The sequence below is a fragment of the Nicotiana tomentosiformis genome, chromosome 6, assembly GCF_000390325.3.
Source record: "Nicotiana tomentosiformis chromosome 6, ASM39032v3, whole genome shotgun sequence".
Lineage (NCBI taxonomy): Eukaryota > Viridiplantae > Streptophyta > Magnoliopsida > Solanales > Solanaceae > Nicotiana > Nicotiana tomentosiformis.
This window is the reverse complement of record NC_090817.1, coordinates 8,820,716-8,834,401: the sequence shown is the minus strand read 5'-3', so window position 1 is coordinate 8,834,401 and position 13,686 is coordinate 8,820,716. Positions and strand designations below refer to the sequence as shown.

General features: G+C 37.4%; 1 protein-coding gene across 1 annotated transcript; it reads right to left on the bottom strand.

The window, feature by feature from the left end:
- Positions 1 to 10,452: 10,452 nt before the first annotated feature.
- Positions 10,453 to 10,947, bottom strand: LOC138893540 (uncharacterized). Its single transcript, XM_070178158.1, has 2 exons — positions 10,695 to 10,947; positions 10,453 to 10,526 (listed from the first exon to the last, which is right to left on the bottom strand). The coding sequence occupies exons 1-2, from the start codon at positions 10,945 to 10,947 to the stop codon at positions 10,453 to 10,455; spliced, it is 327 nt and encodes a 108-aa protein (XP_070034259.1).
- Positions 10,948 to 13,686: the final 2,739 nt, after the last annotated feature.

The window sequence follows — 13,686 nt, the reverse complement described above, 5'->3', positions numbered from 1 at the left end:
AAGAAGAAGGATGGTTCTATGCGGAGATGTATTGATTACCGCCAGTTGAACAAAGTCACAATGAAGAACAGGTATCTATTGCCTCGTATTGATGACTTATTTAATCAGTTACAGGGTGCCATAGTGTTTTTCCAAGATTGACTTATGTTCAGGCTATTATCAGTTGAAGATTCGGGAGCCAGACATCCCGAAGACTGCTTTCAGGACTTGGTATGGTCACTACGAGTTCCTTGCGATGTCATTTGGGCTGACCAATGCCCCAACAACTTTTATGCACTTGATGCACAGTGTGTTCCGGCCTTATCTCGACTCATTCATCATTGTGTTTATTGTCGACATTCTGGTATACTCCCGGAGTCAGGAGGATCATGAGCAGCATCTGAGGACTGTGCTTCAGACCTTGAGAGAAAAGAAGTTATATGAAAATTTTTCTAAGTGTGAGTTTTGGCTAGACTCAGTGGCATTTTTGGGTCATGTAGTATCGAGTGATGTGATCAAGGTGGATCCGAAGAAGGTGGAAGCAGTATAGAGTTAGACTAGAACGTCATTGGCTATGGAGATCTGTAGTTTTCTTGGTTTGGCGGGGTATTACCGTCGCTTTATAGAGGGATTTGCATCTATTGCAGCATTATGACCAGGATGACCTAGAACGGTGCTCCGTTCAGTTGGACAGAGGAATGTGAGAAAAGCTTTCAGAAGCTTAAGACAGCTTTGACTACACCCCCAGTATTGGTATTGCCTATAAGTTCGGGGTCTTATAATGTATATTGTGATGCATCGTAGATTGGTCTCGGCGCGGTGTTGATACAGGACGGTAGGGTGATTGCCTACGCATCCAGACAACTGAAGGTACATGAAAAAAACTATCCTATCCATGACCTTGTGTTAGCAGCTATTGTTCATGCCTTGAAGATTTGGCGGCATTATTTGTACGGTGTTCCTTGTGATATTTACACCGATCATCGGAGTTTGCAGCATCTGTTCAAGCAAAAAGATCTTAACTTGCGTCAGCGAAGGTGGTTGGAGCTACTTAAGGACTATGATATCACTATGTTGTACCATCCGGGGAAGGCCAATGTGGTGGCCGATACTTTGAGTCATCAGACAGAGAGTTTGGGGAGTTTAGCATATCTACCAGTAGCAGAGAGGCCCATGGCGTTGGATGTTCAAGCCTTAGCCAGCCAGTTTGTGAGATTGGTTATTTCCGAGATGAGTCGAATGTTGGCTTGTGTGGTCTCTCGGTCTTCTCTTTATGATCGCATCAGGGAGCGTCAGTATGATGACCACCATCTGCTTGTCCTTAAGGACACAGTTCAACACGGTGATGCTAAGGAGGTCACTATTGGGGATGATGGCGTATTGAGGATGCAAGGCAAACTTTGTGTGCCTAATGTAGATAGTTTACGTGAGTTGATTCTTCAGGAGGCTCATAGCTCACAGTACTCTATTCATCCAGGTGCCGCGAAGATGTATCAGGACTTGAGCCAGCATTACTGGTGGAGGAGAATGAAGAAGGACATAGTGGAGTATGGGGCTCGGTGCTTAAATTGCCAGCATATGAAGTATGAGTATCAATGACTAGGTGGGTTGCTTCAGAGGTTGGAGATTCCAGAATGGAAATGGGAGCGGATCACTATGGATTTCGTTGTTGGACTCCCACGGACTCAGCGGAGGTTTGATGTAGTTTGGGTGATTGTGGATAGGCTGACCAAGTCGACTCATTTTATTCCTGTGATGACTACCTATTCTTCCGAGCAGCTAGCTCGAATCTACATCCGTGAGATCGTCAAGCTTCATGGCATACTGGTATCTATTATCTCTGACCGGGATACACAGTTTACATGATGGTTCTGGAGAGATGTACAGTATGAGTTGGGTACTCGGGTTGAGTTGATCACAATATTTCACCCTCAGATGGACGGGCAGTCCGAGTGCACTATTCAGATATTAGAGGATATGCTTCTTTGCGTGTGTGATAGATTTTGGGGGTGCTTGGGACCAGTTCTTACCACTTGCGTAGTTTGCTTACAACAATAGTTATCAGTCCATCATTCAGATGGCACCGTATGAGGCTCTGTATGGTAGGCAGTTTCGATTTCCAGTGGGATAGTTTAAGCCGAGCGAGGTTAGATTATTTGGTACAGACTTGGTTCAGGATGCCTTGGAGAAGGTTAAGGTGATTCAGGATCGACTACACACAGCCTAGTCCATACAGAAGAGCTATGCGGACCGGAAGGTTCGTGATTTTTCATTCATGGTTGGAGAGCGGGTCTTGCTCTGAATTTCGCCCATGAAGGGCATTATGAGATTCGGAAAGAAGGGCAAGCTTAGCCCAAGGTTCATTGGTCCTTTTGAGGTGTTGCGGCATGTTGGGGAGGTTGCTTATGAGCTTGCCTTACCTCCCAGCCTAGTAGGAGTTCATCCGGTATTTCATGTTTCGATGCTCCGGAAGTATCACGACGATCCGTCTCATGTGTTGGATTTCAACTCAGTCCAATTGGACAAGGTTATATCTTATGTTGAGGAGCTAGTGGCTATTTTAGACAGGCAAGTCAGAAAGATAAGATCAAAGAACATTGCTTCCGTGAAGATTCAGTGGAGGGGACAGCTGGTCGAGGAAGCGACTTGGGAGACCGAGCAGGATATGCGCAACCGTTATCTTCATCTTTTCACCACTTCAGGTATGTCTCTATACTCAGTCGAGGACGAACGGTTGTTTTAATAGGGGGCAGATGTAACGACCCGACCGGTATTTTTGAGAGTAATATCCATGATCCCCTATTTACTGCTTCTCCCATATTTATTTATGCTATTGTGATTTGCCGGGAGGTTTCATTTTGATTTTTGAAGTATTTTGGGATACTTAGTCCCTAAATGGATGTTTAAGCCTTAGGATTTGGACTGTAGTCGAAACTGTGTGAAGATGACTCTGGAATGGAGTTTCGTCAGTTCCGTTAGCTCCGTTAGGTAATTTTGGGCTTTGGGGAATGTCCGAATTATGTTTTAGAGGTTCATAGCTTATTTAGGCTTGAAATGACGAAAGTCAATTTTTTGGAGATTTGGACCGGTAGTGAAAATGTTAATATCGAGGTCGGATTCCAATTTCGGAAGTTGGAGTAGGTCCGTAATGTTGAATATGACTTGTGTGAAAAATTTGGGGTCAATCGGACATGGTTTGATAGGTTTCGACATCGGTTGTGGAAATTTGAAGTTTCAAGTTCTTTAAGTTTGAATTGGAGGGTGATTCATGATTTTAGCGTTGTTTGATGTGGTTTGATGGCTCGACTAAGTTCGTATGGTATTTTAGGATTGGTTGGTATGTTTGGTTGAGGTTCAGGGGGACTCGGGTGAGTTTCGGATGCCCAACGGATCGATTTTTGGACTTAGGAGGTTGCTGAAGATTTCTTGTGTCTGAGTTCTGGTTTCCTTATACGCGATCGCGTGGAGTAATTCGCGATCGCGTAGGCTTAGCTGGGCAAAGTAAGTTTTGTTCATCGCGTTCACGGGCAGAAGGATGCGAACGTGTAGTGGTGTGAAGTGGTGCTTCGTGAACGCGTGGCCAAGGTCGCGTTCACGTAGAGTTAAAGAGGCTAAAGCTGGGCCACGCGCTTTGCTCATCGCGAACGCGTGAGGACGTTCGCGATCACGTGAGTTTGAGAGCTAGAGCATCGCGTTCGCGTGGTGTTTTACGCGATCGCGTAGAGTTAATTTCTGGGGCAGCAAAGTTGTTCTTCGCGATCGCGAGGCTATTTCCGCGACCGCGATTAAGAAATCACTGGGCAGTATTAAAGTTTCCAAAAAAAATGGGGGGTTTGCTATTTTATCAAAAACATGAGTTGGGAGCTCGGATTTGGACGAGAATTTGAGGGATTTTCAGAGATATCGACTGAGTAACGATTCTTAACTCCTTTATGGTTATATTCCACTAATCCATCATTAATTTCCTCTTTATTTTCGGATTTGGGATTGAAATTTGAAAAAAATTGGAAGAACTTCTTCAACAAAGATTTCGAGTTTTGGAAGGGGATTTATGGTCGGATTTGAGTAATTTTTATATGGTTAGACTCGTAAGTGAATGGATGTTCGTATTTTGTGACTTTTATCCGATTCCGAGATGTGGGTCCGGGTCGACTTTTTAGGATGAATTTCGGAATTTTTATTAAAATTTTGATTTCATTAATTAGATTAGCTTATTATAGTTGTATTATGATATGTAATTGTTTTGGCTAGATTTGGGCCATTCAGAGTCGGATATTCGTGAAAAAGGTATTCTTACTTATTGATTAAGCTTGGTTCGAAGTAAGTGAGTTGCCTAACCTTGTGTGGGGGAACTCCCCATAGAATTTGTATTGTTTTTGATACATGAACGTCGTGTACGTGAGGTGACGAGTACGTACACGGGCAAATGGTGTAAAAACTCAATTTTTCTACTAAGTAATAACCTGATTTCCTTCTGATTTGAGTTCCATCAGCATGTGTAGTATCCGGCAAGACTAGAATAACATGACTACTTGCCTTAACTATTTACTTGAACTACGTGCAACATATTTAGTGAATTTACTTGTCTTTCCTTAACTGGTACTTAGGTTGAACTGTAGAATTTCGTGCCGTAACTATTGAATTCTATTGTTTGGCTGCATATTTACTTTGGGACTACGAAACGGTATTCCGGGAGATCTCACTGTACTGCATATTTACTTTGGGACTACGGAACAGTATTCCAGGAGATCCCCTGTACTGCATATTTACTTTGGGACTACGGAACAGTATTCCGGGAGATCCCCCTGTTATGCACATTTATGTTTGGGACTACGAGACGGTATCTCGGGAGATCCCCTGTTGTATTTCTGTATACCGAGTTGTTACCTTCTATGAATTCTTCCTTATTAAATTTTAGTCTTTATTTTACTGTGATATTTCATTCTTGCCTTGCTTTATTATTATTTATACCAATAGGGTCCTGACCTGACCTCGTCACTACTCGACCGAGGTTAGGCTTGGCACTTACTGGGTATCGATTGCGGTGTACTCATGCTACTCTTTTGCACATATTTTCATGTGCAGATCCAGGTGCTCCTTATCAGCCGCACTATCAGTGAGCCGGGACAGCTTTGGAGACTTCAAGGTATATTTGTCGCGTCCGCAGACCTCAGAGTCCCCTTCTACTCTTTCCCATGCCTATTATCTTCTGTATTTTTTCTTTTGTTGGACTCTGATGTATAGAGACACTAGAGTTTTCTTCTGCAGTTTGTGATTCACGATATTCCGGGTTTTGAGTTTTTTGTATATTTTTGAATAGTTAGTTATTGTACATGCCAAGCGGCATGGTACCCAGTTATGTTGCTATTGCTATAGTTAGTTGTTAAATTTATGTATTCATTTCATTAATACGCAAATGTTAGGCTTATCTAGTCGTAGAGATTAGGTGCCGTCATGACGTCATACGGAGGGGAAATTGGGCCGTGACAAGCATATTCCAAATGGTCTATGGCTCGTCCGAAATTCATCCGAGCCACTCGGGACCTCGTCTGAATATTTCAACAAGTCACGTAACATAATACAGACTTACTCGGGGTCTCAAATCACATCAAATTACATCGAAATTATAATTCACACCTCGATTCAGACTTAGGAGTTTCAAACTTTTCTATTTACAAAATTCGTGCCGAAACGTATTAAACGATCCCGAATGACTTCAAATTTGGCGCACAAGTCATAAATGACATAAGGAGTTATTCAAATTTTCAGAATCGGGTTCCGACCCCGATATCAATAAAGTCAAATCCGCGGTCAAACTTTGGAATCTATAAGCTTTCAAACTTTCAATTTTCAACAAATGGCGATAACTCAAGTTACAGACCTCCAAATTAAATTTCAGGCATATGCCCAACTCCCAAATCACGATACGGACCTACCGGAACTGTCAAAACACTAATCCGGGTCTATTTGCTCAAAATGTTGATTGAAGCCAACTCAAATGAGTTTTGAAGCACTATTTTACATTTTAATCAATTTTTCACATAAATATTTTTCCGAAAAAATTTACAGACTGCGCATGCAAGTCGAGGAAAGTTGAATGATGCTATTTGAGGTCTCAGAACCCAAAAATAAATATTAAATTTAAAAATGACTTTTCGGGTCATCACAGTTCTAAATCGCAATATTACTGAATGCTGATTGTCTTGGGTTACTGCTAATTGTCTACCTCGTAACCTTTTGATATAGAAAAGGCGCAAGCAGTTTATGAGATAAAAAGCCGCAACAGAATCCGATGTATTAATCGCAGTTACTGAACGCGGCTTATAAACAACAATTTTTGAATGCGATTTATAGATTGCAATTAAAAAATGCGACTTACAAGTGACAATTAGCAAATGCAACTTATAATTATAGTGTACGTGCATTGCACGTGTACATCTCGTTACATAATATAAAACGTATACAAGAACAACATATTGTTGGAAAATATCAATTGATATTAAACTAAATATAATATTAGTTTAACTTATGAAAATGAATGTTATTACATGAAACAATTGCTAAATTTAATATCTTCTAAACATGTAAATATGATGAATTTAATTAGCTGAATTAGTTATATAGTATTTGTAGTTAGTGATATCTTATTATAAAAGATACAAATATATTATGTTGTTATACCACACCTAACATCTCTTTATTGAATCGTATTATATGTTGGGTTTTAACATGTGTAATTTGTTCTACGCAACTTAGGCATTCTTATATGTTCATTAAAAGTTCATCAAAATAATAGTTTACACGTTAACCGGACCTTTTCTTGTCTATTTTTTGTTTGCCTATATTCATATTAGTTTAAGTTTAATTCCCTTTTTGACACGTTCAAGAGTTCTAATGACGATTTCGAAATTTCAAGAGTTCACATTGCTAAGGATCATTTTTCAAAATAGGAAGAAAAAAAATAAATTTATAGTTATTTCAAATTCTTACACATATTAGTTTATCTAAAGTTTAAAATATTAATTGTATTGCAATTTTATATAGTATTGTTGTAGCTTAATTTATTTTTTGAATTTATATTGCCATATTAGTTGAAACTTCTAGAAATTTATACTTGAAATTAGATCAAAACTCTTAAAAGGCTAAAAGAAAAATCAAACGCGCATCACTGATGTATCATGATTATTGGTAATATTTAGAGAGAAAGATATTAATAATATACACCTCAAAGACTAAGAATAAAAATATATTAACTGCCACGTATTAAACTCCAAAAGCACTTTTAAAGTTCATACTATAAAAGTTGGTCAAATAAGAAATAAAAATTATTTAAAATAAAATTTTAGTTGAATTTAGAGTCCTAAATATTAGGACCTTCTATATAGTTTAAATAAAGAAGATTAATTAATAAGCAAAAAATTTAATTAATTTTGAAGTCCTAAATATTGTAGAAATAATTGAATTACTATTTTGTCTAGCGTGAAACCTATTTTTAAAGGGCAAAAAAGACGAACAACATTCCGTTAAGGGGTTTCGTGCTTTTAATATAGTATAGATAGATATAGATTAGAAAATGAGAGAACTTTTAGTAGTTATTTTCTAGATTATTTTGACCGTTGATCTTACCTGATTGCAGCCAGCGTAAAGGAGCTTTTTTGTTTTTGGAGTTATACTGATTATTTCAATACTTCTCCTTCTTTAATAACTCCGCAATTTTATTTTATTTTCCAAATTGCTAGTCTTGGGTTATTGTTAATTGTCTACCTCGTAACTTTTTGATATAGAAAAGGCGCAAGCATTGAGCGAGATGAAAAGTCATACCAGAAATGCGATGTATAATTCATAATTACCGAATGCTAAATGTTATTTATAAATCACAATTGACAAATACGACTTATATATCAATAATACGGAACACGGTTTGTTACTCCCATTTTTCCATATTTTGATAAGATCAGAAAAGCAGAGAAATTTTTTAGTTTTTTTTCTAGATTATTTTGACGGTTGATCTTACCTGATTGGTGAAAGTTTATATTTGGTGCATACAGCTAGCGTTAAAGGAGTTTGTTTTGGACTTATACTGATTACTAGAAAGGGACGGCCCATGCATAACACTATGCTTAGGGTGTGCTAATTAGTATGTGTAAATTTTCTTCTTAATTTATATGCACGTGTAATATAAAATTTTACTTAAAATATTAAGTTATTAAAATAGTTATGGATAGTTTTTTAGACGATTCTATCTATCGTTCAAAATAAGTATTTCTAAGGTTTTGACACATCCATTAAGAGAATCATTTAATAGCGTTAATATAATCGTTATTTAACTAAGTTATCCTTTATATCTTCTTTAAATTAGTCTTTGTATATCATCATATTTTGTAGATCATTTATTGGTTCAAGGATAGTTTGGAAAAATACTAATTATTGCCTTCTTGGATTTTCAAAGTCATAATTACTTTTGCCAAATTAATTTAGCTAAAATAAAATATATTTTTGATCATAGGGAAGTCCATGAAAGCTACCATGTAATGCCTTAAAAGCCTATATATATATATATATATATATATATATATGTGTGTATATATATATATATATATATATATAGAGGTTGCATAGTGAATTAGTCCCTATTAAATCAAAGTTGCATGGTCTAGTATTGCATAGTGAATGCTAATTTCCTTTATCAAAAATAACAAAAGACCGGGAAAACGATACATTTATTAATTAGTACAAATGTCACATGTAGCACATAATTCAAAGATAGTGTTAATTCATCGTATTAATTACAAGGCAAAGGCAGAAGTTAAAAGATTGATACGTGTGCAACACTAAAAAGAAGACTGTTATAACCTATGTAGATTTCTTTTCTTTTTGAGTTTAATTTGTTAGACTGTGATTTTTTTGTTATGTGACTTTCTTGATTTTTTCCTTCTGAGTTAAATGGTTAGTTTGCGATTTTATTTGATGTTGGGTTTATTAAGGGGGCCGGGTTGGATTTAGTTTTCTCATTAGTTAGCTTTTGATTTTCTTCAAATTTAGATTTTTAGATTCTTTCTTTTTTGGTGTTCTTAATGGTTTGGTTGTGATTTTTGATGGATTTTGAATTTTGTGTTATTTTTCTTTCCCTTGGTTTTTCTCTCTCCAGTAGTTAGCTTTTGATTTACTTGAAATTTGGATTCTTTGGTTAATTATATCTGGTCAAAAGAGGATACCAAGTTGCTTTGATATTTTGTTACACATTCTCTACCTTTCTTTTAAATGATATACAAGATTAAAATATTTTTTAAAATTCTAATAACCTTTATTGTATATTTACCTTTTAACTTAAATATTATCAAATTTATATTCCATTCTTAAAAATTGAAAGAGCATAATCCGGATTGCCATCTTTTATGACAAATATATTTTCTAGACAAAACAGTATAAAAACATTAATATTTTAGGAATTCAAATAAAAATTTGAACAAGCAATTTTCAGTAATTAATGGTGCTGCAAGTTAAAACATTGTTACATAGTTTAGTGGGTGCGATGGAGATGGTGGCAAACCGTTATGTTGAACACTTTTTGAGGATTATTTCAATTGAAATAATAATTACTCAATTTTTTGTTTTCAAATAGTAGAATTTATGTGCAAACACAACTTAACTTCCAATTATATTTTTTTCCTTTAAGTAATTTATTTTTCAACTTTGTCAAATATTTGTCCAAATGCCAACAATAAACTATATTTTTTTATGTTATGTAAATTAAAAATAAAGTTAGTAACACAAATAGCCATAAAATTAAATAGGAATATCAATGTAGTAGTATGACAAAAACAACCTATATATAAATTACAATGCTAATATAAAAACTGTAATTACTTTTTAGCGACGTGGCTATCAAATGGGCCCCATGTCTATCAAAGATTTGTATACTTGCAAAGTGATAAACATAAGAGTTAGTTGGGACCCACGTCTTCAGAAGAAGCTTTGGGATAATTAAATGGTGATGTATGTTGAGATAAAACAAAGGTCAATTCGGTCTTTAGTTACTCAATTATCTCTATGGCAGCTACAGTAAAGTGACTTGTTATCCAATTAAATTGCTCCATTTCATGTGAAATTACCAGAATACCCTTGAAGTGCCAAGCAGGTTGACCTCCTGTGTGCTTATTCCCCTATTAATAGAGCGGATTTCAATATTTCTCCTTCTTTAGCAACTCTGTAACTTTTTCTTCTTCAAATTGCTAGTCTTGGGTTATTGCTGATTGTCTACCTCGTAATTTTTTTTATATAGAAAAGGTGCAAGCAGTGAATGAGATGAAAAGTCGCAACAGAAATGCGATGTATAAATAGCAGTTACGAATACTACAACAACAACGACGACCCAGTGAAATTCCACTAGTGGAGTCTGGGGAATGTAGTGTGTACGCAGACCTTACCCATATTCCTAGGGGATATAGAGGCTGCATCAGAAAGACCCCCGGCTCAAGAAAACGAAAAAGGCAATATATCAGTATCATCAATAGAAACCATAGAACAAAGAACAGCATCACCAGAACCTGAAAATAGATGAAAAGCAAAACAATAACCAGTAGATAAAGCTTGGCACTAAGAGGAACGAAAGAGTAGTGTGGACTCAATATTAACCACTGACAGTTTAAGACCAAGTCCTAACAGACTAGCCTCACTCTAGAGCGTCGTAGATATATGCCCAACTACCTCCTAACCTACAACCTTAATGATCGACCTCCACAACTTCCTGTCTAGAGCCATGTCCTCGGTAATCTGAAGCCACGCCATGTCCTGCCTGATCACTTCTCCCCAATACTTCTTAGGCCGCTCTCTGAATGTCCCCGAACCATCTGAGCCTTGCTTCCCGCAGCTTGTTATCCACGGGGCCACGCCCACCTTCTCCCGAATATCTTCATTCTTAATCTTATCTATCTTAGTGTGCCCGCACATCCACCTCAACATCCTCATTTCAGCTATTTTCATGTTCTGGATATGTGAGTTCTTAACTAGCGAACACTTAGCCCCATATAACATGGCCGGTCTAACTACCGCTCTATAAAATTTACCTTTGAGAATCGGTGACACTTTTTTCTCATACAGGACTCCAGACGCTACCCTCCACTTCATCCACCCAGCCCTTATACGGTGTGTGACATCCTCGTCGATCTCCACATCCCCCTGTATAACCGACCCAAGGTACTAGAAACTGCCCATCTTGGGGATAACTTGTGAATCAAGACTCATGTAACGACCCGACCAGTCGTTTTGAGAGTTGTAGCCCCGTTCCCTTATTTACTGCTCATTCTGTACTTTATAACTGTTATGTAACTTGCCGGGATAGTCAGTTCGGATCCGGTGAGGTTTCAGAATGAATTGAGATATTTAGTCTCAAGGATGAAAATTTAAGTTGAAAATTATTGACCGGATATTGACTTATGTGTAAACTACCCCGAAATAGAACTTTGATGATTCCAATAGCTCTGTATGGTGATTTTGGACTTAGGAGCGTGTCCGAAAATATTTTTGGAAGTCCGTAGTTAAATTAGGCATGAAATGGCTAAAATAGAAATTTATGTTTGGAAGTTTGATCGGGGAGTTGACTTTTTGATATCGGGGTCGGAATTCAGTTCTGAAAATTTTTATAGGTCTGTTATGTCATTTAAGACTTGTATGCAAAATTTGAGGTCAATCGGACTTGATTTGATAGGTTTCGGTATCAAATGTAGAAGTTAAAATTTCTAAGTTTCATTAAGCTTGAATTGGAGCATGATCCGTATTTTTAACGTTGTTTGATGTGATTTGAGGTTTTGATTAAGTTTGTATGACGTTTTAGGACTTGTTGATACATTCAGACAGGGTCCCGAGTGGCTCAGGTATATTTCTGGGTGAGTTTTGAGCGAGTCTGGGCATTTCGGTACTCTGATGATGTTTTGGGACCGTTGAAGTGCGGAGGGCACATTTTGGAGTGCGAATGTGCGGTCGCAAACTCCCAAAGTGCGGAGAGAGTGGTAATTGTGCGGACCGCAGTTGAAGTTGTGATGTCCACAGTGATATTGTGCGGTCCGCTGAATTTCTCTCGCGGCCGCAGAAAGGAGATTTTTAGGTTCGATGGTCCGACTTCGGAAGCTTATATCTTTTAATCTACAAAATATTTGGAGATGATTCAAAAACGAAAGTTGTATTCCTTTGCGTTTAGTTTCCAGAAAGGTATTCCATTAATCATTTAGACATTTGTAAAAAATGTTATGGTTAATTTACTAAAACCTGATAGTGCAACCGCACAATTTGGACCGTAGCCGCGAAACTTGAAAATGTGTGGACCGCAATAAATATGTGCGGTCAGCCAAATGGGAGGTCAGATTTTTGTACTTTATAAACAGAGGGTTCCGAGTTTTTGTCATTTTTGGACATTTCCAACACGGCTTTGGGATGATTTTCAGAGAGAATTCACGGAAAAACTTGAGGTAACTTACTTGTGATCATTGTTAGTCAATAATATTGGATTATCATTGAGTATTTCAACTAGATTACATATTTTTGAGGTCAAATTAGAGGATTTGGGCCTAGGGATTTTAAAATAAGAATTTGAAATTTGGAGGTCGAGTTGATGTCGGAATTTGGTGAAACTAGTATGGTTGGAATCGTAATTTAATGGGTTATCGGATTTTATAAGTTTCATCGGATTCTGAGATGTGGGCCCCACATGCAATTTTTGAGATAAATTTTGGATTTTTGTTGAAAAATCTGTATTTTCATATGAAATTAATTCCTATAATTTGTATTGATTGAATAGAATTAATTATAACTAGATTCGAGCCGATCGAAGTTGGAAAATCGAGGGAAAGACGCACTACTTGACTGATTGAGCGAGATTCGAGGTAAGTGGCTTGTCTAACCCTGTGTGGGGAAAATTTCCTTAGGATTTGATACTGTTGTAACATTTTGTGATATATGAAAGTCGTGTACGTGAGGTGACGAGTGCGTACACGGGCTAAATTTGGAAATATCGGTTCTTGCTGAGTAGTCTTCTTTTAAATTCTTTAACTGAGTTGATTTAGTATATGTAGTGATCATGTTTAGCCTAGTATCACATGTCTACGTGCCTTAACTCTTACGTGCAGTAAGTGTAACATGCTTAGCTGAATTACCTCCTTCCTTGATTTGATTTAAATCTTTAACTATTAGATTTCTTGCTGAAATGTTGTTGTTCCTCCGACTTCCTGCTGCATATTTACTTTTGGGACTACGAGGCGGTTCCTCGGGAGATCGCTTGTACTGCATATTTACTTTTGGGACTACGAGGCGGTTCCTCGGGAGATTTTTCTGTACTGTATATTTACTTTTGGGACTACTAGGCGAAACCTCGGGAGATCCCTTGTACTGTATATTTACTTTTGGGTCTACAAGGCGGTTTCTTGGGAGATCCCATATACTGCAGATTTACTTTTGGGACTACGAGGTGGTGCCTCGGGAGCGCCTCTGTTGTTTACCTCTAATTGTTGTGTTGTTATCTTCTGTAAATTTTGTTTATTTCTCAGTCACTTCATTACCCTATTATAAATTTCTGCCTTATTTATTATTATTTTCAGTATGACCTGACTTAACCTTGTCACTACTCTACCGAGGTTAAGCTTGACACTTACTGGGTACCGCTGTGGTGTACTCATACTACGCTTCTGCACATCTTTTTGTGCAGATCCATGTACT